At 51.5% G+C, this 24,141-nt stretch overlaps 5 protein-coding genes across 10 annotated transcripts; 3 read left to right on the top strand and 2 right to left on the bottom strand.

Moving 5' to 3' along the window:
- Window positions 1-956: 956 nt before the first annotated feature.
- cep97 (centrosomal protein 97) lies at window positions 957-7,349 on the bottom strand. 2 transcript variants are annotated; one of them, XM_029257822.1, is made up of 12 exons: window positions 7,016-7,349; window positions 5,875-5,956; window positions 4,807-4,949; window positions 4,542-4,700; window positions 4,336-4,437; window positions 4,147-4,260; window positions 3,891-4,057; window positions 3,647-3,811; window positions 3,427-3,560; window positions 2,788-3,337; window positions 2,552-2,627; window positions 957-1,915 (listed from the first exon to the last, which is right to left on the bottom strand). In XM_029257822.1, exons 2-12 carry the CDS (start codon window positions 5,906-5,908, stop codon window positions 1,421-1,423), a joined length of 2,139 nt encoding a protein of 712 aa, XP_029113655.1. In that variant the 5' UTR covers window positions 5,909-5,956; window positions 7,016-7,349; the 3' UTR covers window positions 957-1,420. The 2 variants fall into 2 exon arrangements, with proteins under 2 accessions (XP_029113655.1, XP_029113654.1); XM_029257821.1 differs by lacking the exon at window positions 7,016-7,349 and adding an exon at window positions 6,067-6,181.
- Window positions 4,917-8,698, top strand: rpl24 (ribosomal protein L24). The gene is made up of 7 exons (XM_018747705.1): window positions 4,917-5,004; window positions 6,653-6,698; window positions 6,826-6,901; window positions 7,362-7,472; window positions 7,876-8,012; window positions 8,234-8,297; window positions 8,570-8,698. Exons 2-7 carry the CDS (start codon window positions 6,694-6,696, stop codon window positions 8,648-8,650), a joined length of 474 nt encoding a protein of 157 aa, XP_018603221.1. The 5' UTR covers window positions 4,917-5,004; window positions 6,653-6,693; the 3' UTR covers window positions 8,651-8,698.
- A 1,250-nt stretch (window positions 8,699-9,948) lies between these two features.
- pcnp (PEST proteolytic signal containing nuclear protein) lies at window positions 9,949-12,585 on the bottom strand. Of its 5 annotated transcripts, none has more exons than XM_018747703.1 (6): window positions 12,509-12,585; window positions 11,733-11,769; window positions 11,516-11,660; window positions 10,675-10,749; window positions 10,517-10,572; window positions 9,949-10,399 (listed from the first exon to the last, which is right to left on the bottom strand). In XM_018747703.1, exons 1-6 carry the CDS (start codon window positions 12,552-12,554, stop codon window positions 10,294-10,296), a joined length of 465 nt encoding a protein of 154 aa, XP_018603219.1. In that variant the 5' UTR covers window positions 12,555-12,585; the 3' UTR covers window positions 9,949-10,293. The 5 variants fall into 5 exon arrangements, with proteins under 5 accessions (XP_018603219.1, XP_018603220.1, XP_018603216.1 ...); XM_018747704.1 differs by having other exon boundaries at window positions 12,481-12,575; XM_018747700.1 differs by lacking the exon at window positions 11,733-11,769 and having other exon boundaries at window positions 11,516-11,712.
- Window positions 12,586-12,851: 266 nt separating this feature from the next.
- txnl4b (thioredoxin-like 4B) lies at window positions 12,852-14,675 on the top strand. The gene is made up of 3 exons (XM_018747707.1): window positions 12,852-13,065; window positions 13,772-13,923; window positions 14,042-14,675. Exons 1-3 carry the CDS (start codon window positions 12,934-12,936, stop codon window positions 14,205-14,207), a joined length of 450 nt encoding a protein of 149 aa, XP_018603223.1. The 5' UTR covers window positions 12,852-12,933; the 3' UTR covers window positions 14,208-14,675.
- A 2,935-nt stretch (window positions 14,676-17,610) lies between these two features.
- On the top strand, window positions 17,611-20,571 carry cenpq (centromere protein Q). The gene is made up of 8 exons (XM_018747693.1): window positions 17,611-17,706; window positions 18,450-18,501; window positions 18,925-19,027; window positions 19,117-19,185; window positions 19,368-19,497; window positions 19,711-19,836; window positions 20,053-20,130; window positions 20,228-20,571. Exons 1-8 carry the CDS (start codon window positions 17,614-17,616, stop codon window positions 20,420-20,422), a joined length of 846 nt encoding a protein of 281 aa, XP_018603209.1. The 5' UTR covers window positions 17,611-17,613; the 3' UTR covers window positions 20,423-20,571.
- The last annotated feature ends 3,570 nt before the right edge of the window (window positions 20,572-24,141 follow it).

Raw genomic sequence — 24,141 nt, 5'->3', positions numbered from 1 at the left:
CGCTGTGACGTGTTGGACGCTGTCAGCGAGGTCTATATAGCCTTTGGAGCAGCATGCGAGGGCTGCACGCTCTCCGTTGCCGTGGGAACTGGGAATCTGGGATATCAAGCAACAGGAGAGTTGGCACGAAGGGGGGCGACATCCCCTAAAAAGACCAGGACCCTTGGACAGCTCTTTAGGGTAAGCTACCACAAAGGCGTCCAAGAGGGAGGTGCATCTCTTGGGACAGGAAGCATCGGTACACAGACCTGCGATCAGTCAGATGGACAGCATCGGAAACGGGAACACAGAGCAGCTCACAAATCCACTACGACAGTGACGGGGCTCCTTTCACCCACATTCATAGTGTGGTATAACTCTGCTGTGCTGTTACTATGCTGGAACTGCCGTGTAAACAGTGATTTAAGAGTCCCCCAGGGGCCTGAGTGTCCCACCCCCCCAAGACACACACACACAGCCAGGTTGGTGATGGGCATCAGTACCTATCCCTGAGCTCAGTTTGTGTCCAATAAGTGAGAACACATACACCCCCACCCACCACAAGTGTCTCACATGGTGCAGGGGAGGTGGGAAAAACTCACACTCTCACTTAGTTCAGGACACGAACCCCCCTCCCTCCTGGTGTTCACAGGGAACTGGGCTGCAGGTCGAGCTGCCAGATGCTCCTGTGGAAGTTGGCTGGGAGTTTCTGAAAAGAGGAGCAAACAGGCCCCCTCCCATCATCCAACATGGCCCCACCCCCCAAAGAGGCCCCTGTGTCCTGCTGACCTCTGTGTAATTCAGTGTATCTCACCTTCATGGTGGACAGAGGGTGAGGAATGAGTGTGTGAGAATTACCTGGTACCCCCCAACACAGACGCACACACGCGACTGGACTCGGGGGGGGCAGTGTGGGAAAGCAGGGGGTCAAAACACACACTGGAGCAACAAGAGCTTTATTGTTACAAAGCAGTGCCATCAAATTAAACCATAGTAATAATAGTAATAATAATAATAAAGAGAGCAGTGAAGTTTCTGAGAATTCTGTGTGAATTAATAAATCGGTCATTACAACACTAACTCACTGACACTGCTGAGATATCAAATAAAAACTACAGCTAACAGCCATTCAGTTTGTCCAGGGTCCCGGGACCCCCACCCCAGCAGCTGCTCTCAACAGGCTACACCTCAAATCAGTCCATCAGCCTGTGAGCAGAGACTCCAGTGGAACACACACACAAACACCATCTTTATCCAGCGTTACCATGGATACGGCAGTCCCTCGTGCTGTAGCGTGGTCTCATTCCCCCTCGTGCAACAGATGGCGTGAGAAAAATGCAGGTCATGTGACGTCATGCAGCCGCGACATCACAGCAGTGCGTGTGCAGCGTCGCGCACGTGTCTGTGCTCGTTTGCACACGCCGCTGTACAGCAGGTGATGTTAGGGACTCGACGCCACACCCCCACCCCACAGAGCCTCCTGCTGCCCTGTTGCTTCATCCTCAAGGGGGGGGTCAGGGTGCACCAGTGCGGGGGATGAGCACAAGAAGGGTGGGGGCGACCCCTCCCTATCACTCGCTCCTTCCTCCTCCTCCTCCTCCTCCTGCTGCTGCTGCTGCTGCACAGAGCAGAGGTACTGCTGCAGGAGGCTGCAGTCTTGATCCTCGTACCCAGAGGGCCCCTCCCCCAGCGCCCGCACCGTTTCCACGGAGCCCCCCGTGCTACTGCTCACGCTGCTCCCCGTGACCCCCAGCGGCTCGCCCGACGACTGGAACCCGGAGTCGGGGAAGGAGGGCTGGCCGGAGGCCGGGGCCGCACTGCCCGGACACACTGCTAGGGGGCGCCGAAGAGCCGGCTGAGGGGGCTGAAGGCTGTTCCGGCACACGGCCGGGAGCCGCTCTTCCAGGGAGCGCTGGGACTCCATCACTGACTGCAGCTGCACAGACATGGAGGAGGAGGTGAGCAAGACTGCGGCTCTGTGTGCATATGCATGTGCGTGCGCTGGCTGCTCTTCTGACCCCCTGAGAACTGGATGACCACATCTTCAAACTGTTATCTACTGTGCCCACTAGTGGTGGAATGACACACCCCACTGAGCAGAGCACTGCAACTCCTAAAGATTTCTCTCAAGAACACACACACACACACACACACACACACACACACACACACACACACACACACAAAGGCTAAAGGCAGTTTAGAGTCACCAGTTCACCTGAAACATATGTCTTTGGACTGTGGGAGGAAACCCACACGAGCATGAGAAGAACATGCAAACTTCATACTGACTGAGCTGGTTTCGAATCCACAGCCCAGCCGCCATGAGGCACCAGTGCTACCTGCTGTTCCGCTCAAAAAAGTCAAAGAAACAGCGAGACAGATGAAGAACTGGAAACGGGAGAGGAAAAGGAGCACATTGACGTGTGGTGTTTAACTGATTCTGAACACGTGGGTCTTCGGCCTGGATTTAAAGGTGTCCAGAGCAGGTCTGATGTCCTGGACTTGGGTTCGAATGACATGTTCTCTGTATTTGAAATGCAGCAAACTGAGATTGAACACCTTTCTTTACCTGCTTCCACAGGTACTTCACTGCCTCTTCCTGGACCAGCCTCTGCAGCCTCTCCTCCTCAAGCCGCTTCTGCACACTGCGCAGCCGACACACACACACACACACACACACACACACACACACGCACAGTCAACATCAAGGGGTTTACACACATGTGACATGTTACTACCTACTTCTGCTACTGTCGTGTTGCAGTTCTCCGGACGAGGACTCTTACCATGATACACAACACTCACCTGCGCAGCTCCGCAGACAGGAAGACGATGTGCTCCTGCATCCTGCGCAGCCGGATCTCCGATCGCACCTCTCTGGCCAACGGGTGGCACTGCCGCGTCCAGATCCCACGCCACCAGGCCTGTATCTTAACGGCAGCCTTGTCAGCTTGGGCGGGACCTGCCTGCCGTTCGGGCCGGACCTTATCCTCTACCGCGGGGCAGTCAGAGCACGTCCCCAGGACCACCTCCCCGTCCACCTGGGTGTATGGACACTCCAGCTCCGCCTCCAGCCCCTCCCCCTCAGGACTCTCTGGGATCAGGGAATCTGGCTCATCTGGCTCGTCGTCGCTGTGGGAACGGGCTGGCGGACAGGGGAGGGAGGCACCCTGGTCACACCGGTACAGCAAGTTTGACTCGGAGGGCAGCAGAAGGCTGAAGCTCAGTTTGTCCTCATCTGACTGCACGTCCTCCAGGTATAGAGGGTCCCCAGGGTGGGAGGAACTGGGGGGCGGCGCCATCGCGCTGTACGAGTGCTCCCCTGCCAGCCACGTGTTCAGCTGCATGGGTGGCTCTGCAACAGGAGACGGCACGCTGTCTCAGGGACGCATGCACGCACGCAGAGACGCGCAGGGAGCGTCGCGCCGAGCCACTGTGACACACCTCTCTGCTCCAGGAGTTCCGGTGCCTCAAGGGGGGCAGGGCCAGGCTGCTGCTGCTCCACGTCCAGGTGCGTGGGCCGGGGGGGGTTCGAGGACGCGCTCTGGCTCTGCTGCAAGAGCTGCTTCTGGTGGAGCCTGAGGAGCACAGGAATGGAGCTCAGTCCTCGACAACGAGGATGCGCGGCACCGGAGCCCACGACCACGTGGCGCCGCACTCGCACCTCTGTTTGCTGAGGATCTTCTCCAGTTTTGCGTCCTCGGCCGACTGCAGCGACGAGGCCGAGGTCAAAGGGCATACGGCGGCCAGGTACTGAACGAGCTGCACGTGCTGTCCCGGCCTGAAGAGGCGCCCTTTACCCTGACTGTAGAGCCACTCAGCCTTCAGCCTGCAGGCGACAGGAAGCGCATTCCAGCCCACGTCCCATGACTACGGCGACGGGGGAGAACGGGGACAGGACCACTCACCCCTCCTTCTGGGACACCACGTATCCGTCCAGCACCTTCAGGCTCAGGCACCAGCTGACGACGTACGGGCGGTAGTCGAACCCGGGCAGCGAGGGCGTGGCCATCACGCAGGGGTTGCTCATGACCGACAGCTGCTCCAGGTCGGGGAGAGATGCCAGGAAGGACACCTGAGGAAGGCCACAGGAGGAGAGTAAGAGCACGGCTGAACGTGGCAGATGCACGGGGCTGGGGGTGGGGGTGGGGGCGGGGGCGCTACCTCAATGAGGTCTCTGATCTCGTTCTCGGCCAAAGACAGGATGGCGACACTCAGCGGCAGGTGGGCGGGGACACTGCGCAGCGTCGTAATAATGTTCCCATGGAGCAGCAGCGTCTACGGGGCGAGGCGCCTGTCAGCGGAACGCAAGCCGACCGCGGGCGCTCGGAGCGCTCGGACACGGGCGCTCACCTTGAGGGCGGGGAGCGTGGACAGGTCGCCGATGTGGGAGATGTTGTTGTCGGACAGGTCGAGGTGCTGGAGTGCCACGCAGCCGCCGAGCTGGTCCATCGCCTGGAGGGCAGGGTCATGTGGAGCTCAGCATCAGGCACACGCTCCCCGTGCATCTGTGCATACGTGTGTGTGTGTGTGTGTGTGTGTGTGTGTGTCCGCGTTACCTTGATGTTGTTGCCTCCCAGGTTGAGCCACTCAAGGTGCACCAGGTCCCGGAGGCCCTCGATGTAGCCGATGCTGTTGTTGGGCAGGTTGAGCACGCGGAGCTGCGTGAGGCACGACACGCCCATCATGCGCACGAGCCGGTTTCCTGCCACGGAGAGCTGCCGGGGAGCAGGGGGTGAGACGACACCGTACAGAGTGAGCGTCACTCACGAGCCCCCCGCCCACAAAATGACCGTGAGGGCCACCCCCTGGTGCTCCGCCTACCTGCTGCAGCTCACAGCTCTTCTCCAGGTGCTCCAGCTTGATGATGTGGTTCTGGTCCAGGATGAGCGTGCGTGCGTTTGCGTCACACGGCACGTCGGCCTCCAGCTTATGCAGCCCCTTGCCGGAAAGGTCCACGGTGGCACCTGCAGGAACCCCCAGCAACCATTGCGACGGCCGGAGAGAGCGGCAGAGCAAAGCGTGAGTACGTGTCACACTCACGATGAGGAGCGGTGTGGGGGGTTCTCTCGTGATTCTGCACAACAAAACACGATGGTCGCCGTGTACCATCGTGACTGATTATGCGCTGCCTTGCAGTTGGCTGCTGTCTCCTATTGTTTATAAACTCATTTATACTCAACCACATTGACCTTTTTACCGCATCTTTTTTATTTATTTTATTTGGGCGGCACGGTGGCATAGCGAGTAGCACTGGTGTCTCACAGTGTCTGGGTGGTGCGAGAGGATGTGGGTTCAATACCCACTTAGTCTGTGTGGAGTTTGCATGTTCTCCTTGTGTCTGCGTGGGTTTCCTCCGGGTGCTCCGGTTTCCTCCCACAGTCCAAAGACATGCTGTTCAGGTTCCCCTATAGTGTGTGAGTGACACAGAGAGTGTGTGTGTTCCACTGATGTATTGATGAGTGACACAGTGTAAGTAGTGTATCTAGCAGTGTAAGTTACTGCGGTGAATAAGGTGTGGGGGCTCATAACACTACATAGAGTTCATTGTAAGTCGCTTTGAGAAAAGCGTCTGCTATGTCATTTATATTTTTATTGGATCTTCACAGCAACATAAATCCAGAGTTACTCAGTAACACCGACCACACTGACCACCTAGCACTGAACTCAAAGGAGAAAAAGGTGTTCGTGACGTCATTATTTGTTACGTAATGCTGTGAAGACGTGGTGATGAGGCGACGCTGCGTTGGGTGATGCGCTGTGTGTTTTGACGTAATATTCTAGGGGCGCGAGCGCTCCGGTACCCGTCCTTCTCTCGCTGGACTCCAGGTCAATGACTCACTCACTCACACACACACACACACACACACACACACAAAATCACTCACTCACCGCGGCCCTCGGCTGCCAGGCTCGAAACACCCATGTCCGCTCCGTTTCCCCGGCGTGCGACTCGAGCGCGATCACTGCGGCTCTGCGAGCAGAAGTCAGTGAGTGACACACACAGTCAGCAGGCGTGTCAGGTCAAAGCCACTTATAAATGATACACATTGTCGCTCGAGTAAACTGTTCAAAAAGACCAACTTCGGCCGCTTCTCTTTTGTCCCCCTGCGATGAAACACAACAGCACCATCTGACTCGCTGCTATCAACTATCTGCATAATCACAGACGTTCAGCCACACCAGTCACCGTCGCTAAGGGAATTGAGGCATCCTGGGATTTGAAGTCCACGAATCACTGTTTATAAGAACCGTCCCGTACATGTGTGCTAAAAAAAACTACATATCCCAGTGATTTCGTTATGAACATCCGTCAAATAGGTTCTATAATGCTGATATTTTATTAAGGAGTCATAATTAAAACATGCGAAAACATTTCATGGACTGTTTTACTTTGAGCATTTCATAGATACCAGCACTTTAGACGTATATTCTTGAATTTGGAAACTAATTCGATTGCGGTACTTCCGGTTAGTATCAACGCCGGGTTTTTTTTTTCAACGGGCTTCATGCGTTCACTGGCCATATAAACTTTTTGTAAAATAATACTTTTAACTTATTTCACTATGATTAAATATGAACAGTATTGCGTTTATGCTGTGTCTATCTTAAAATTGTGCAATATTTTAAAACTGAATTAATTAGTCGCGTTCTCTTATTTCCTACCCAGAATCCTCTCTTCCTTTTCCTCTTCCTGTCGCTACAGCCGCCATGAAGTAAGTGATTGTTGAAGAAATCAATGTCCATCTTACTCCTTTTTCCTGGAATTCGTGCGCGTTTTACGTACTTCGTGTTTGTATCCGTTTCTAGAATTAATAATGTTGTTTTATTTCTCTGCTGCAGGGTCGAGCTTTGCAGTTTCAGCGGCTATAAGATCTACCCCGGCCACGGCCGGCGGTACGCGCGGATCGACGGAAAGGTGCGAAAACGTTCCTATCAGAAGTTGATTAAGACAGCGGAGAATATGTAATTACATACAGTGTAATGCACTTATTATAGAAAGACTGCGGTAGCACTGGCAGCACTGACTTACAATTCAGTTAAAACATCCATTCATGATGCGAGTGTCTTGTTGTCTTGCTTGCTTGGTCTCCGCGCCTACATTACACTATTATAGTTCTCCTCATGGGGTTATTACTGAGTCTGATATCAGTGAACCACCCCCTTGAGCCCTTGTCTCTGAAGCGCTTTTTTTTTTTTTTTTTTTTCCTCTGGAGTGTTTTTTTTTTTTATTGTTATTTACCCTCCAGTAGCCTCCCTTTGCTGAGGCTGTACACACAACGACTGAAAAGAAGCATGATCTGCTTTCCCTGTACTGCTATGATTCTTACATGAACTGTGTGTGTGGTTAAGGACCTGTGCTGCTCTCCCTCACACAGGTGTTCCAGTTCCTGAACGCCAAGTGCGAGTCGGCATTTTTGTCCAAGAGAAACCCGAGGCAGATCAACTGGACCGTGCTGTACAGGCGTAAACACAAAAAGGGCCAGTCTGTAAGTGACCTGCCTCTCCTCACCACCCGCTGGGCCAGTTGGTGCCGTGCGTCTTCTCCTAGTCCACTTAGTTCTGGCAAATTGTTTGCTAAGGAAATAAAACAAAACAGCTCCCAGACCAAGGAACTAGTAGAAAAACTATGCCTCGAAGCGGGGGTGGTACAAATAGCAGTGTCTGCACACTCCTCCTGGCCATTTGGGGTTGTGCAGAACTCACATGGCTGTAATCCAGTTGTTGGGTAGCCGATCCAGTAGTAATCATGGTCCAATTACTGCTGGGGGCCTCCCAGGGTACTGCTGATGAATCTGGTGGGCAGGTAAGATAGTGACAAGAGGGTGTATTGCAGCGTGTCAGCAAACATGTCATGGTGCTTAATCCCTAAGTGACTCCCTGTCTCGACAGGAAGAGGTGACGAAGAAGCGTACCCGCCGTGCGGTCAAGTTCCAGAGGGCCATCACTGGTGCCTCCCTGGCTGAAATCCTGGCCAAGCGGAACCAGAAGCCCGAGGTGCGCAAGGCCCAGCGAGAGCAGGCTATCAGGTGAGCGTCTAGCCCTGTGCTCCAGGTGTCTCAGCCACATGGCTGTGTGTGACAGCAACGGGGCGCTAACGTGAAACACTTGGCTTGTGGCGGTGTGCAGTGAAAGTGGACAGAGCCCTGGTTCTGTTTGCTGTTAGGCACCCAGGTGCTGCTTGCTGCCCTGGGCACAGTACATAGTGTGTGCCAAGTATCATTCTTTGAAAGTGTCACTGTGCCATCAGGGCTGCTAAGGAAGCGAAGAAGGCCAAGCAGGCAACCAAGAAGGCTGCTGCACCCCCTGCTAAGGTGAGCGCTGTGTCTCTCTCGCTCACTCTCTCACACACACAACCTGTGATGAGTGTAAACTGGTCCGAACAACTTCGGCTAAGTGGCTTATACTCACTGTTAGCGATCAGGTTATGTGAACGTATGCTTTCAGTTTATCGCACAGCAACTGCTCAGTCCCAAGACTGTGTGAGCAGCTCGATCCTCAACACACATGTCCTGCGTCAGGCTCCTGTTCTCCTGCAGTTTGTGCTGTTCCACCTGTAACTCAGGCCCCCGTCTCCTTCTCGCAGGTTCCCACCAAGGCTGCAACCAAGCAGAAGATCGCCAAGCCCATGAAGGTCAGCGCTCCCCGTGTTGGTGGGAAACGCTAAATTTGTCTTGGGTAGCGGCTGCTAATAAAGTCCTCACAATATTACAAATTTCCTGGTTGTTGGTGATTCTTCCCTGTAGGAAGCACTTCTGTTGGACTCTAGAGCCTCATGCCAATTCCATGACAGCTGTAGTCGGAGCTTTAACTTGGCGCTCCAATCGACCACTTCTCGTTCAGGGCCGAGTGTCCGCTTTGAGGCCTCTTTTCCAGTTTGGTGGTCAGTTTGTGACACTAAGGGAACATCCTGAATTTCACAGCCTCTCAGGACACATTCTACATGTGGACTACATGTAGAGCAAGGGCTAAACACAGACCAGGGGACCAGCGCAGTCCTTAAAGTCTATAAAGGGTGGGGTGTCTATGGGGGCATTGAATTGCTTTCCCAGCTGTACCTGATTGGAACAGTACAGTGTATGACTAGCAAAACAAGCAACTAGATGAATTGCTCAAATGTGTTTGGACAAAAGCACCAGTGCTCACATGGGTATGAAATTGATTGTGCTGTTCCATGGGAGTGTCAGACCACCCTGATCATCACGGAAACCATCATGGAGGTGGTGCTGCTGAAACTGTCCTGTGTGTTCTTGGGGCATGGGGGGGCTCTGGCAGAGGTTGGTGCAGGTTCACAGCACTTTCCTGACTCTGTGAGTGGTAGTACCACACAGGTGGAGGTCTGCAGGGTACAAACGCATACATTGAGGTAGATAGGAGAACACGTGTACAGTGAGTCCCAGTCTGTTTTAACTACAAGGTGAATCTAAAGAGGGTCTCTCACACACACACACTTATCCCAGGGGACATTGTGACTGATGGACCCATTTGCATAGCTGGCTAATTTTCACTGTATAAATTCAAGGTAAGTGTCAAAAGTACTGCAGCAGGATGTGCACTTGAACCTCCAACAAGTCCAAAAGCAGTGGCTCTCACCACAACACAACCTCCTGCCCCAGCTTGTCTGCATGGACCATAAAGACTATCATGATGGGGCTGTTGGGAAAGATGCAAGTAGCTTCATTCTTCTTGAGGTCACTGTGGTCACTGCAGCTCCTCAAACAGCAACAAAAACACATCACACACTTCCACACAGCAAGCATGTTGCTCCATTTACAGAGCGAAGCCTCAGCAGGTTGCCACTCTAACACAAAGGGGTGGTCACACACTGGATCTGATGTGCACTTGGCATCTGCTATCTAAGGCATGTGTGCGTGTGTCAGGGCGATCAGCTAGGAGGAAACAAGGAGTCGTCCGCATCCCCTGCAGTGGATTTGCCCATGAAGTGAAACATCTCAGACACCAAGGGACAGTTAGCTGGACGTCTTTAATGGGCACCATGAAACAGCGGCGGTACAGGTAACACACACACTTAAAATTCTCATTCAGTCCTGCTGGGTAACACTGCAGTGTCAATGTCAGGGGCTCTCTGTGGGGCGGGGGGCTCTTCAGGCTTCCCCATGACAATGTCCTGTCGCTGCCGTCCCAAACGCCCCTTAGTGCGCAAAGGTCATTTACAGCTCGACACAGTGAGGATACAGACGGTCGAGCCACTTACACATGAACAGAACTGCAAGGAAAAACCCCACCCACAAAACTGCAGTTTCCCACAATTCACACAAGGTTTAATTAGCGGCGCTTCTGGAAAGTTCATTAGTCCATTTGGGACTTGAGCTTCCGCTCCCAGAGCTTCTGGTGGTCCGAAAAGCCGTGCTTGCCCTTGTTGAAAGAGTTGGGTCCAGCTGACGTCGGTGTCTCCCTGCAGGGATGAGCAAGCAGGTGACCCCCATACACTTGTGTCTGCGTGCGTGCATGCGTGTGTGTGTGTGCACGTGAGAGAGAGCTCAAGACTGTGTGAGAGGTCGGGCCTCCCCACCTGCCGATGTTCTTCATCCTCATCTTGGCCTCGGGGGGCATCTCCTCTGGTTCGCTCTGTAGGGAAAGGTGGGGTGCAATATGAGCCCACGCCTTCAGCGTGCCCCGTGTCTCTGTCTGTGAGTGTGTGTATGCGTGCGAGATGGCAAAAGCACTCACATCCTCATCTTCATTAAACACTGAGGCCAGCGACGGCTTCTTGGCAGGCAGTGCTGGGACCGGCTCTTTTGGCTTCTGGAGACAGAATCACACCCTACTCAGTGTGAACACACTGCTGATTGGCGCGCGCGTGCGCGCACACACACACACACACACACACACACACACACACACACACAGAGCGCTCAGTCAGGTACAGCTCCCCTCGTATTACAAGTGTCATTTGTTGCTCACCGTGAAAAGAGCTCTCACTTCCACCAAGTAAACTCTGAGCTCTTGAGCCACAGACTTTACCTTGAAGTGTTAAATTCCCACCTCGCCATTTAAACACGGAGAAAATGTCACTCAAACCCAAATCCGGAACATCAGGACCGTTCCGGACACCTTTAAATCCAGGCTTAAGGACCCACATGAGCGAAAGCACTAAGAGTTCATCTCACTATTACTGACGCCGTTTCTGTTAGTGAAGTAATTTTTTAAATGCTGACATTTGCTGTAAATTCAATGTTCTTCCAGCGTCTGTCACACACTGCTGTGACACAACTGTGTCCATCCAGCCTTCCTGCAAAGTGCTTTGAGAAGCTGCTTCTGAATGAAAACATTATCGGAATGGTAGCTAAGGGGGGCATTTTTAATAACGTCACACCGCACCTGGGGGAGGAATCTGCTTGTCAAGCTTTGTAATTATCCACTGAAAGCACCCTTCTCCGAGACGTTCAACGGCTCGCCATCCATCGCGTCACTTTTACAGTTCGAACGTCATGCACCCGCAGCGTGTTCTCGCCGCGCGAGGGAAGCCTGTACCGCGCTCCTCCGAGGGCGACGGACAACGGGGACTCACGCTCACTCCCAGCTTGATGGAGATCGGGGCAGGCTTCTTGGCAGACTGGCCGCTCAAGTCGAGCGCGGCCTTGGAGACTTTGGGCGGCGCCGGGTGGCCCGAAGGCTCTGGGGCCGAGCGCTTCCCTGCAACCCCCCCTCCGTTGCTGGAAGAGACAGTCTTAGTTTTCACACTGCCTCCCCTCTCCTCCGGTCCTGCTGGAGTCGAAACAACTTACCAAGGTGAGCGACTGTTAGCTGGCAGTCGGGCAGCAGCTGCAGTGTGACACAGTGACACAGTGGCAGTGGACAACGAAAGAGGCTGGTTACTGACCCACGTTCCCGGACCCCGAAGGGACACCGAGCACAGAGCTACGCTTCAACCCGCCTCTCCCTGTCCTGAGCGCCCCAGCCAAGCAGGTCCCTCGCACCGCGATCCTGCTGCTGTTGCTGCCGCCGCGGCTACAGTAACAGTCAGGCTGGCGAGCAGCACAAACGGGGGGGGTGGCCCGCCGTGTCCATGACCCCCCTCCTCACACCAGTAGTAGTAAGAGTGGTCACAATTTACAGAGAAGCAGCAGTGACACGAGAACAGCAACAGGGCTGATAATATTTCACATACATATTAGGACCTAGTAGTAGTAGATAGGAAGCGATTCGACAACAACACGTCCCCACACACTCACACACACGCGAACGCTCCTTCACCACTGAAATACAGTTACGCTACTAGCTTGAGAAACAACGCAGCTACGACGAGGGCGTCTGCGCACTTGAAGGAGGTCTTCAAAACCAATACTGTCAATGTAACAGAAGAAGAACTGAAGTTAAAAACACACTGCTAGCATCATCATGATCATGCTAGCATGGAGCTGCTCTAGACCAGTTTGTTACAGCTTGTTGCAGTTTAACTCAACTGTCGGAACGAAATTTCGTATCCAGAAAACAGCGAACTCATCTAGGGAAAAAGAAGAAAATAGAACTTGCATTTGTGAAGAAAAATATTAAATTTCACCTCCATCATCTGAAAGCTTCTCGTCGATCGATCTTTCGTCCGCCATTTTTGAAAACAAATAATGGCGTCCAAGCAGATCGGCGTGAAACGGATATGACGTCACATGTGCGGTAAGAAATTGCTTTCTGGGAATTGTGAGCGGCAACGGCGAATAAGGGGTACACCAGTTTACGGAACAGAGTGTAAATCCGACCTTAAGCATTGCTGAAGACTTTTAATGTCCTGTATGTTTTTTTTTTTTTGCTTTATTTTTTGGATATTTTTCGTGCTTTTTGTGAAGCGACGGACAGTGTCTGCAGGAAACGCTAATAAAACTTCCGGGTCATTCAAAGCCTAACAGGAAAAAGCCCCGGTGGTTCACATTCTGCCACTCTGACAAGTAAATGGCGTAAACTTAAAGTACCACGTCGATGTAGAAGGCGGAGATGAGTTTGTTTCTGCCGAAGTTGGCGTCCAAGAAGGAGATCGACGCCGTTATTAAGAATGTCGCCGAAAAAGTTTTAGTTCTGCGATTTGGCAGAGATGAAGATGCGGTCTGCATGCAGCTGGATGAGATTGTGAGTTGTGTGTTAGCATCATCATGCTGCATGAGGCTAGCACCAGGTTCTAGCCAGTGATTACAATAATTAAAAAACGGGCGAGCATAAAGTATTTTGGGTTTATTACATTTGTTAGTTGGAGGGCCGTGATGTAAAAAATAAATGTTCATGCACAGTTATGATCATCCCCAGCAGATAATAATAAGCCTCAGTCAGTCGCGTCTCCTGAGGCCACAGTTTGCACTCGTCACGTATTCACAATTTGTTAGACTCAGTTAAGTATTTTAAACAAACATGCATATGGAACAGCAGGTGGTGTAGTGATTAGAACCACTGCCATTGACTCGGGTCTGGATGCCTCCTCCCGCTGTACCTTAAGGCTTAAGGTTCTTACACTGAGCTGGTGGAGTACCACTTACCCAGCTCTGTGGGTAAATAATTGCTCGTTTTTCACCACTGTATCGTGTATGTTGTTTTGGAGAAAAGTTTCAGAGAAATTAATAAAAGTGAGGAGTAAATGTAGCTGTGTTTAGCTGCCTGGCAGTACTTCTGTAATTCCCTTGTAGCTAATACAGTAATGTGATGTTTGAAGTTAATATTTGAGGATTAGTGTTGAACCCAAAAGCAACATGTCATGTCACACAGCAAACACATGACTCTGTTTTCACTGTTCTCTCTGTTCCACTGTTTATCGGCCGTCCCCCGTCTGCGTTGATCTGGACAGTTATCGAAGACCGCCCACGACCTGAGCAACATGGCCTCGATTTACTTGGTCGATGTGGACAAGGCACCGATCTACACGCGCTACTTTGACATCAGCTACATCCCCTCCACCGTGTTCTTCTTTAACGGGCAGCACATGAAAGTGGACTACGGGTACGGCTGACCAGCTATCCCCCATGCAAATGCGTCGTTTGACTGTTCCTTTTATGTTGCCCTTGGGTTCTTTTGTTGCCACTGAGTTAAATGTGTGTGTTTTTTCACCTATGTGCAGGTCTCCTGACCACACCAAGTTTGTCGGCTGCTTTAAAACTAAGCAAGACTTCATAGATCTCATTGAGGTGATCTACCGTGGAGCCATGCGAGGGAAGCTTATTGTCCAGAGCCCCATTGATCCCAGAAACGTTCCCAAATATGATCTCCTGTACCATGGAATTTAGACCCTCTTTGATACCTCTCTGGGTTCCAGTGACACAGGGTCCTGTGTGTGCACACCTTAACGGCAGCAGCGGTGCTTTCGTACAGAAATCGCTGCCATGAATTGAATGGAGTGAAGATGGAGACCACTGTCAGTTGCTCATTATGTCAGTCCCAGCAACCACAGAGCTCCCAAAGCAAAAGAAGCAGAAGAGTTTGTGCTTTGGTATGTCCTTGGGTTTAGATCAGAGTCACTGTGCGAGCAGTCTGTGTGTACTCTGTTGGTGTGCAGCGTACAGTGTACAGTGAATGTGTACGGCGTACAGTGCTGTGAATGTGCTGTAGGGAGTGGTAACAGGCTCCTGGATTAGCAGGGAATAGAAACAGCCTTCATAGACTGTTTACAGTCTCCCTGGGTGTACAGGTGGGGGTTCAGTGCAGTATGTGTAACACAGACAAGCACAGTATTATAACTACAAATGTTTATTAAATTTTTGTGTCATTGTTTTCATTCTGTGAGGGGGTGTAAGGTGTGCAGTGTGTGAGGAGTTATCAACACAACAGAAAGGTGTCTTCCCTTTTTGTGAAATAAATATAAAACTGTTGGCAGTGATGCCAGTGCAATAGTAGGAGAAACTATTGCATATTGGACTTTGTTTTGCAGTGGCATTCAAACTTGGCCCATTTCCAGACAGCCTGATCTCCTCAATGTCAAAGTGAACTTTATTCTCATTCTGCCTATAGGTGAGTTACACATGTAGGAGAACGCAACTCCATTTCTCTTTGGACCTCTGTGCCCCTCAAAACATACAATGCACTTTGTACAAAAAGATAAATACAACAGACAAGTGCAGAAACAAGACAAGACAGTGCAGTACACAGGCCAGAGTTTGGCCATAATATACACAATTTATTTATTTATTTTTTCCTTTTCTGATGACCAAGGGGGAGAAGCCAGACTCCTATTTTGACAGTGTGAACACAGTGGTCCAATGGTGTACCCAGAACGCCCTTGTTCTAAATCCCATCAAAACAGAGGAAATCCTTTTTTGAATCCACACAGTTCACGCCAGTCCCAGTCACCATTCACAACAAACCTATAAAGCAGTCCTCAACTTTCAAATATCTGGGAGTGTATGTGGATAATGCCCTATCTTGGTCATGTCATCTGTGGATTACATATGTAATAAGGTCCAACAGAGAATCTACTTTCTGAGGAGACTCAGATGTTTTGGTGTCAGCAAGGAGATTCTTTATTTATGCTTTTGTTCCACAACTCGCAGCGTTCTGCTATACGGAAGCCCGGTTCGGCTCTGTGGCCTCTCAGTTAAGCTGAAAAGCAGAATTTTAAGACTGCTGAACATTTGCTCAAAGATGGTGGGTCATTCTTTGGTAAATTATTTCCTCGACAGTTGCACCAAGCATACCCTCAAATTGGCGGAGAAGATCAGTTCAGACCATTCTCATGTTCTACATGAGGAGTTTCAGCTTCTGCCCTCTAGGAGGCGTTTTAGGGTGCCAGACTGTAAGAGGAATAAGTACAAGCATTCTTTTATTCCTCATTCCATCACATCCATACTGAATCAACAGAGCAGGTCAAGGAGGTAACCCCCCCTCTACCCTACGCACGCATATTTGCACATACACACACAAGCAGATACACCCCATTCATTGTTTAGATTTTGACTGATGTACCTGCACTAGTGGGTTGAAGCGCAGTCCTGCTCTCCGGTGGGTCTGGGGTTCGAGTCCCGCTTGGGGTGCCTTGCGACGGACTGGCGTCCCGTCCTGGGTGTGTCCCCTCCCCCTCCGGCCTTACACCCTGTGTTACCGGGTAGGCTCCGGTTCCCCGCGACCCCTTATGGGACGAGCGGTTCTGAAAATGTGTGTGTGTGTGTACCTGCACTAAATGCAAATGCATATTTATTCATGCTGTTTCTGTGGATTTGTATTTATGTAATGGCTTTTTTTTAATTGTTTTGTGTAATGTCTGAGGTAAATTGATTGCTGAGCTGGTGAAGCAAGACAAATTTCTGTGCAAACAGACAAAGTGTTATCAATATGTAAATCTGTAATATACAGGGACAATGAACATAAAAATATAAACAGAAAAAGGCTATGCTGGACATGTAATTTAAGTGTAAACTAGAAGAATTTGACACTGAAGACTAGAGACACTAGACCGCTAGCTGGATAGATACAGGAGCAGTAATAAATAAAAATTATTTGTTGAAAGTGACAATGAGCCGTGTGAGGAGATGGTGCTGACACGTCAGTCACCGACTGATCTCAGCTGGGATACTGACGGGACGGGACGGGACGGGAACCTGTTCAGCCCCTTCTAGGGAGGAAAAGGGTGGTCATTTACTGTACTTTACTGTCCGAAGTCCAAACATTTGTTGACAGTCCGAGCTTCAGCGAGAGGAGTCCCGCAGGAGACAGTTTGGCTGCTTCATGACAAATAGTTCCTGAAATTTCTTTTAAGATCATCTAGGTCACTCATCCTCAAGGAGTTTCTTAGTACATTTCAGGATGGTACAGAGAAGTGCTTCTTCTTCTTCTTCTTCTTGTGTGGTGCACCCAGAACAGATGATGTAAGGATTGTGCTTTGTTTGGCAAGATAATGTGTAATGTGCTGTTTGGAGTCTCACTTTATCATGGCAGAAACAAAGGGAAACAGACAGGCATAACTTATGACCAGTTTAATCATTTTAGTAAAATATCGGTACAAATTTGGTAGGAAAAACCTTTCCTGTGTCGGATACATGATTAGTGTATGAAGACCACTAAGTGTGTACTAATGCGAAGGCCGACGGATTATTAGAAAGTAAAATCTTGTAATGTGCAGAATGTTGGAGCCACTTTTTGGGCGTTTATTTTATTTGTTCGCTTTCTCCTCACACTCCTCCACTGAGTTTCTTCTCTGTTCATTTCATAAATTCAACGTACGCGGCCACTCAGCTGTGTACGTGCTGCGAATGACGTAAGAGGGCGACGTAACGTAACGCACTCTCCAATTGGCCGTCGTGTCCACACGCGTGCGCACTACGTTTATTTTTGAACATTTGCCGGGAAGCAGGTAAGATGGGACTTTTCGTACTGTTAGCGACTGGATCACGTTTTTGAAGCAATTTTGTTAATCCGCTTCATTGGATGACAGAAAACCCTTTTTGTTTTTCCCATGAGTAAGAAGGTATAATTTAATTGTACTTACAGCTTTAGCGTGGTGGCTTCCTGTGTGTGTGTGTGTGTGTGTGTGTGTGTGTGTGTGTGTGTGTGTCTCACGTTACTTAGTGTCAGTGTGAGAGACTGAGTGTTACACACACCGCGTGGCGGTTCAAGAAGCACAGTAATTCAATTAAAAACAACACTGTAACACTGTATCAGTAGCGCTGTATGACAATGAAGCCTCTGCTCGCACAGGTGAGCATGAAGACAGGGCGAGCCACCTCATTGGCTCCCGGGAGAAAGGGGCGGGGCTCCACGCGCCTTCAGGAATCCTCTCACGTGAGAAGTGATCAGGTGGGTGATGGGAGTGCCAGGGGGCGGGGCAGCTGGTAGGGGGCAGCGACTTTGGACACAAAGGTCACGGGTTCGAGTCCCTCCTCCAGTGGTAGTACCCTTGAGAAAAGTACCCTTAGTTAATTTACCCAGCGGACGGAGGTGGAGGAGCGTAGCAAGTGGGGTTGGGGTGTAGCGAGGGAACTTTTGAATAGTTTTCAAAGTCTTTCTCATAAACTGTTTAGTGGTATAAATACAAACTTTACCTGTGAGCCCTTTTATAGTATTTTGTTGAAATATGGGGGGTGTGGTGGCGCAGTGGGTTAGGCTGTGACCTGCTCTGGGGTTCGAGTCCCACTTGGGGTGCCTTGCGACGGACTGGTGTCCCGTCCTGGGTGTGTCCCCTCCCCCTTCAGCCTTACGCCCCGAGTTGCTGGGTTAAGCTCCGGCTTCCTGTGACCCCGTATGGGACAAGCAGTTCAGAAAATGTGTGTGTGTGTATAAATGGGTACATAATTGTAAGTGACTTAACGTTGTCAATAAAGAGGAAAGTGTGGGAAAAATGAATAAATGTAAATGTGTGGTGTTATCGGGGTGGGGGGTTGGGTGAACGCTGCAGTCTTTGAAGTGTGCTATGAAAGTAAACCTACATTGCCTACCTGTACAGAACGTGTGGCAAAGAGGTGGTATATTTACTTGGATGATGTGGTAAAGAGGTAGTGTACCCATGTGGTAATGATGTCACGCTGGTTGGTGTGTTCCAGGAAGCGGGACCCAGTGGCAGAGTCTCGCAGCAGAGGCAGCGCAAGAGAACGGGTGAGTGTGGAAAGGTCAGGAGGGTCTGCGTGTGAGCAAGCGAGTGCGCGCGTGGATGGTTCGGCAGTCCTTGTCGCGCTCCTTCAGAACCAAGTCGTGCTCAGGTGACCTCAAGTGACCCCTTGTCTGTTAGATATCCAAATGGGACGGAATGAACAATGTCGATGAAATGTGATGAACATCATAATTCATGTACAGTTATTGACCCCTGCCCCCCCCACAGTGACCGTTCTATGTAGCACTTTGTGTACCTTTCTTACTTTAAACATAGGTTAGGGTTGTGCAGTAAACATGGTAAATCCTGGTGCTGTTACCGTCGTAGAGCTGCATCTCCGTGCAGAGGAGACGTCCCAGTGACACCGCAAGGGCGCGTTCACTTAGCGATCTGCGTGGACACACGCTGTCTTCTTCCTCTCCCCCCAGGGACGCAGGTGGCCTCAAGGACAGTCAGAGGACGGAAGACGTGGAAACGGCTGAGCGAGGAGTCAGTCGCAGCGCTGGAGAGCATGCTCACTGTGTCTGTGCTGTGAGTCACTCACTTAGTGACACACACTGACACACACTAACACTTGACACTCACTGACACACTGCTCTGCACACATGTCCCCAACATAGGTCTGTGCTGACAATGAAACGAAAGGACAGGGAAGAATGTCAGAGGCATCTCAATGTTCTGAAGGACAGGTGAGTGAGTGTGTGTGAGTGAGTGAATGAGTGTGCGTGTGTGTGTGTGTGTGTGTGTGTGTGTGTGTGTGTGTGTGTGTGGATGGGTAACAGTGTGATGGAGGAAGTGTTGCTGTGCTGTGTGTGTGTTACCATCCCGAGAGTTACAAAGTGGGGCTGCACCACCTGGTCGCCTCCCCCAGGTTCATGGCGAACTGCGCCAACCTGGTGGCCCCCCCCAGGAAGCCGGGTTCCCTCCAGCAGAGCTCCCGCCTCCACCAGGAGGAGAGCAGGAAGTCCGAGACGGGTAGGAGGAGCCTGGAGGCCCTAGAGGTGAGCAGCGTGTTTGTGTGTATTGAGGAGTTGAGTCTGTGTGTGTGTGTGTGTGTGTGTGTGTGTGTGTGTGTGTGTGTGTGTGTGTTGAGGAGCTGACTCTGTGAGTCTGTGTGTGTGTGTGTGTGTGTGTGTGTGTGTGTGTGTGTTGAGGAGCTGACTCTGTGAGTCTGTGTGTGTGTGTGTGTGTGTGTGTGTGTGTGTGTGTGTCAGGCGGAGGTGGGCGCTGTGCTGCAACTCCTGGAACACACAGAGGGCAGGCTGGAGACCCTGGAGCAAGAAAGCAAAAGCCTGAGAAGCAAACTGGAGCAGCAGGAGGAGCAAGAGAGTGTGCAGCAGGCAGGTGGACACATGCTGCTCACACACGCGCTGCTCACACACGCGCTGCTCACACACGCGCTACTCACACACACACACCTACCCGTAAGGCCTGTATCGGCTGTTTCGCCCCATTTGTTTGTCTCCGTTGCCTGTTTGGCGCCTCCTACTGGTCACACCGGTCTGTGCTACTGGGAAGGAGGGAATCAACTAAGTGATGTTTCCCTGACTCTGCAGGTGCTGCGGCAAGCTGACCAGGGGGTCCTGCACCTGCCTCAGCTGCCTGCAGGAAGTGGACAAGAGCGCCCCCTACAGGTGTCCTGCGGTGTTCATCACATGTGTCTGTGCTTCTGACTCTGCTTTTTCAGTTCGCTGACCCCATTGACCCTATGAGCCCTGTGATCCCGGACAGGAGCAGATGGCCAACATGGTGCCGGAGCCCGGTGCGGCTGCTTGCCTGGGGAGGGCGCTCTGCGGCTCCGCAGAGGTGCAGGAGGTGCTGCTGTTCCTGGAGAGGGGACACGAGCAGGCGGACCGACTGCTGAGGAGCCCAGCACCAAGCCCCGCCCACAGCGGCTCCCCCCGGGAACACGGCGGGTCCGAGTAGCGATGCCACAGTGTTACCATGGAGATACGATGCTGATACCGTGGCGATGGGGGGGAGAGGGGGACAAGCTGTGGACTTCGTCATAATCGTCTTCTCCCCTCCGATTGCAATGTTCAATCTCATTAATAAAGATGAGCTGTGAATATTTATTAACCCCCCCCACATCTGGTCCTTTAGTCTGGAAACTGTCTCCCTTCACTGTAGTAAACTAGTGTAAAGTTCTACTTTTTGTCACTGGTTCCTTCAGTCACCTGGGTGTATGTATGGAAAGGAAGGGCTAAAAGAGACACCTGCAGGACCCCCTGACCTGGAATCAGGAGGTCAGAAGAGGGTAAACTGCACAGTGCTTTACTGCTCTGAAAACGGCCCTTTAAGAGAAACGGCCCCTGTGTCCTCTGGTGACCCCACTGCGATTCCCCCGGTGAAGAAATCCCCTGTGTCTCATCTGTGGACTTGTGTCTCATAGAGAGAGTGCAGTTCGGTGGGGGGAGGGGGGATCGGCACTTTCACACGCGTCTGGGGAGTACAGGAGGGCGTGGGATCGGATTGTTTTTACACCGTTTAGAAAACAGATGCCCATCCACCCTCCCCCCCCCCACTGGATGACTGTCCCCCCCAGATCTCCTGGAAGACACAGGAAGTGATGTCAGCAGTCCTGCTCCTGCATGGCCCATGTGCTCGTTTGTGGACATGAATGGGTCCCATCACACCACTTCATGAAGCCAGAGGGACGGAATCAGTTGCGCCGAATGTGGAAGTTGTGCCTCCTGAGCGCCGATGGCACGACACATTTGCACCCAAGTGTTCATCTGACTCCTTTACTCACAGTGATTTACTGTGTCTCATACACTGCACTAAAGTACAGTACAGTATAAGACCTACAGTCATTCACACATCTGCACAGCAGAGTAGTGCAACACACACACAGAGAACTGTGGGGGAAATCGGGGCACCTGCAGGAAGCCCTCACTTTGCTAAGTGTGTAAAAGACGTACTGATGTGCATTACTGGTACCAAGTACTAATAATTCTAATGATAACAATAATAGTAGTGGTAATAGTAGTAATGAAGTCATACTGTATTATACAGTAATTAACGAAGGGAAATTGCAGCGTCATGCTGTGAACTAATGTAATTAATATCATTTTAATATTTAAAATGGGTTCACCCATAGTGTGTGAGTGACAAAGAGAGTGTGTGTGTTCCACTGATATATGGATGAGAGACCCAGTGTAAGTAGTGTATCTAGCAGTATAAGTTACCACGGTGAATAAGGTGTGTGGGCTGGTAGTAACATTAAACAGAGTTCACTGGAAGTTGTTTTCAAGAAAAGTGTCTGATAAATAAATAAATGTTAATATATTATTAATACGATTAATGTTGAACTGACCGTCCATTGTAATGAGCTCTGGTGACAGTTTATTGTAAATGGGTGTCAGGATTGGACCTGGAACACACGAAAACAAGCAGGTTAGTATTAGGGTTAGGGTTGGCATAAGAACCATTAATTTCAGCCCCTGGCTATGAGTTTTGGCCTACCCCTCTTTCAGTCTCACACACACACACATACACACACGAGTGGGCGTTTCCTGCCACTTTCGTCTGCTTGCTAAACAGCTCCTTTCCTTGCAGTCAGTGTGAAACTGATTCTGTTTCCTTGAACAGACACACTTTCACTGTGTGTATCACCATTGTCCCCGGCAACCTCCACGAAGCGACCCATGAATCATCCAGATGCTCTTATTGGCGGGGGGGGGGAGGCGGAGAAGGGCACCTGTCCAGCCGCTGGTGATTTTCCACCCGAGGGGGGGGGTTGCGCGACTCACCGCCGAGGGCCATAAAAGAGAGGTGGCGCCACCGAGCAACTCTCATCCCCGGGAGCAGCGAGCGGACGAGTGACGGTTCGAGATGTTCAGGACGGAGGAAGTCGGCGGGTGTAAGTAGGTTCAGCGTCCGACTTCGCCGACCGCCTGCGGTTGGCTGTTGGTAACACCTGCCTGTGACATCATCAGTTGCAGCTCGGCGACTCGCACCCGGTTCCCCGTACGATACGCGCTCTGTTTCGCTTGGGGTCGTTGTGACACAGTTCAAAGCTCAGCGGTCAATGGCAGGAGTGGAGACCATTCATTCATTCATTCATTCAAGCTCTGATTTCGCTCTCATTCAGTGGTGTGTGACGCACACCCCCCCGCACTGCTCCCCCACCCAGGATTAATGCTAAGTGTGATAGAGGTTGTGCCATGAGGGACCCCTGTCTGTTAGCATTAGCCCTGTGCTGTGGGACTCTTGTAGAGGGGGATGTGGGCTAATGGTGGACCAACAGTGGGCGTGCACACACACGCACACACACGCACACACACGCACACACACACATCAATGAGCCCTCAGAGACACACAGCAGAGCGTCACACTCCCGATGTGTCTCAGTTCACCGCTTTCCTTCACTCTCCTGCACACGAGAAAAGCGGCAGAGGAACACACACAAAACACAAGTGTGTGTGAGGCCCCCCCTGCACACCTGTAATCCCCCCCAGCGAGGAGCCCTCCTTGGCCAGTAGGAGGCGCCGTTCACTGTGTTACCAACGGAAGCGAATTACACTGATTTACGTGTTTCTGCAGCTGTCTGATGTGTTTTTACTGTGTCAGTTCGGAGTAAGTATCAGGGTAAGTACCAGTTCCCGTGTCAGTTCAGAGTAAGTACCTTGATGTCGAAGGGACTAGAGCAGGAGGTGGGATTCAAACCCAGGACCTTCCGCTTTCCCCGTCCTTACAGCTATGCAAGTGGTGTGATGTGAATAGTGAAACACTCTGCATGAACAAATGTTCGTCAGGTTCTCATTCAACCACAACAATGTACTTCTGCGCACACACACACACGCACACACACACAGAGCAGCTGAAGGGAAGCTCAGGTGTCTGGCTGTTACTGGGTGTGGAAGCGCCCAGTCCGACAGCGAATGCTACAGCGCTAACCCTCTCCATCCGTCCCAGTGTGTGTGTGTGTGTGTGTGCGCGATGCACGAGATCGCATTCCTGTGGCTGTCCTGTGAACACACACTCCACTCCACAGCAGGTGAAGGGCTCCATGTGACACAGCTGACGGTCACTGCAAGGACCCCATCAGGCAACAGCTGTCATCCCTGTGCCTGCAAGTCACGCCCCTTTCCCACAATGCACCTCAGCACCAGGGAACGGCCGCAGTTGTTTTCCCCGCGAGGCGCCGAGCGGACCGGACCCCCGAGTGACCGCTGTGGGCCTGTTGTCAGTATTATCGGTGGTGTTACACATGTGCCATCATTGTGAGCCCCTTCTCACACACACATTGCTGCAGTAGTCAGCTGGTTCATTGGTGATAGTAAAAGCGGCTCAGTGTGCGTCTGGTGTTGGGCTGCATTATTACACAGTAATAGAGCGTTATTAGTGGAGAGTTTAATTAATAGAGTTATTAATAGAGAATTATTAATGGCGCTCCGTCCAGCAGACTGTGGAGCTGGAGACACCAGGAGGGACAGAGATGTTCTTCTGGACGTTGAAACGGAGAGGAAACAGGAGACAGGAGAGCAGTGGGATGATGGCAGCAGAGCGGGACCAGGAGCGGGACCAGGAGCGGAGCAGCGCCGCGGTCATCCTTCCTCGGTGCGCTGACCGCACAGCGGGGGGCGGAGCTCCCCCCCCCCCCAGTGGAAGTGTCCTGAGTGTGCGGAGCGCACAGCAACAGA

This window comes from Scleropages formosus, chromosome 14 (genome assembly GCF_900964775.1).
Source record: "Scleropages formosus chromosome 14, fSclFor1.1, whole genome shotgun sequence".
NCBI classification, from domain to species: Eukaryota; Metazoa; Chordata; class Actinopteri; order Osteoglossiformes; family Osteoglossidae; genus Scleropages; species Scleropages formosus.
Note: the sequence above shows the minus strand (reverse complement) of the source record. Positions and strands in the feature narration are given on the sequence as shown.

What these genes read in the sequence shown, in the direction of transcription:
- cep97 (XM_029257822.1), bottom strand. Translation starts at nt 5,908, where the DNA reads ATGGGTGTTTCGAGCCTGGCAGCCGAGGGCCGCG. An exon ending in TGGGAGGCAACAACATCAAG is followed by an intron (nt 4,438 to 4,541) that starts GTAACGCGGACA and finishes CCTGCCCTCCAG; the next exon opens with GCGATGGACCAGCTCGGCGG. An exon ending in GGAACTCCTGGAGCAGAGAG is followed by an intron (nt 3,338 to 3,426) that starts GTGTGTCACAGT and finishes CTCCTGTTGCAG; the next exon opens with AGCCACCCATGCAGCTGAAC.
- rpl24 (XM_018747705.1), top strand. An exon ending in CAGCGAGAGCAGGCTATCAG is followed by an intron (nt 8,013 to 8,233) that starts GTGAGCGTCTAG and finishes CTGTGCCATCAG; the next exon opens with GGCTGCTAAGGAAGCGAAGA. An exon ending in CTGCTGCACCCCCTGCTAAG is followed by an intron (nt 8,298 to 8,569) that starts GTGAGCGCTGTG and finishes TCCTTCTCGCAG; the next exon opens with GTTCCCACCAAGGCTGCAAC.
- pcnp (XM_018747700.1), bottom strand. Translation starts at nt 12,554, where the DNA reads ATGGCGGACGAAAGATCGATCGACGAGAAGCTTTCAGATGATGGAG. An exon ending in CCATCAAGCTGGGAGTGAGC is followed by an intron (nt 10,750 to 11,515) that starts GTGAGTCCCCGT and finishes TTCTGTCTCCAG; the next exon opens with AAGCCAAAAGAGCCGGTCCC. An exon ending in AGGATGAAGAACATCGGCAG is followed by an intron (nt 10,400 to 10,516) that starts GTGGGGAGGCCC and finishes TCATCCCTGCAG; the next exon opens with GGAGACACCGACGTCAGCTG.
- txnl4b (XM_018747707.1), top strand. Translation starts at nt 12,934, where the DNA reads ATGAGTTTGTTTCTGCCGAAGTTGGCGTCCAAGAAGGAGATCGACGCC. An exon ending in GCATGCAGCTGGATGAGATT is followed by an intron (nt 13,066 to 13,771) that starts GTGAGTTGTGTG and finishes TGATCTGGACAG; the next exon opens with TTATCGAAGACCGCCCACGA. An exon ending in CACATGAAAGTGGACTACGG is followed by an intron (nt 13,924 to 14,041) that starts GTACGGCTGACC and finishes ACCTATGTGCAG; the next exon opens with GTCTCCTGACCACACCAAGT.
- cenpq (XM_018747693.1), top strand. Translation starts at nt 17,614, where the DNA reads ATGAAGACAGGGCGAGCCACCTCATTGGCTCCCGGGAGAAAGGGGCGG. An exon ending in CTCACGTGAGAAGTGATCAG is followed by an intron (nt 17,707 to 18,449) that starts GTGGGTGATGGG and finishes GGTGTGTTCCAG; the next exon opens with GAAGCGGGACCCAGTGGCAG. An exon ending in GGAGCCTGGAGGCCCTAGAG is followed by an intron (nt 19,498 to 19,710) that starts GTGAGCAGCGTG and finishes TGTGTGTGTCAG; the next exon opens with GCGGAGGTGGGCGCTGTGCT.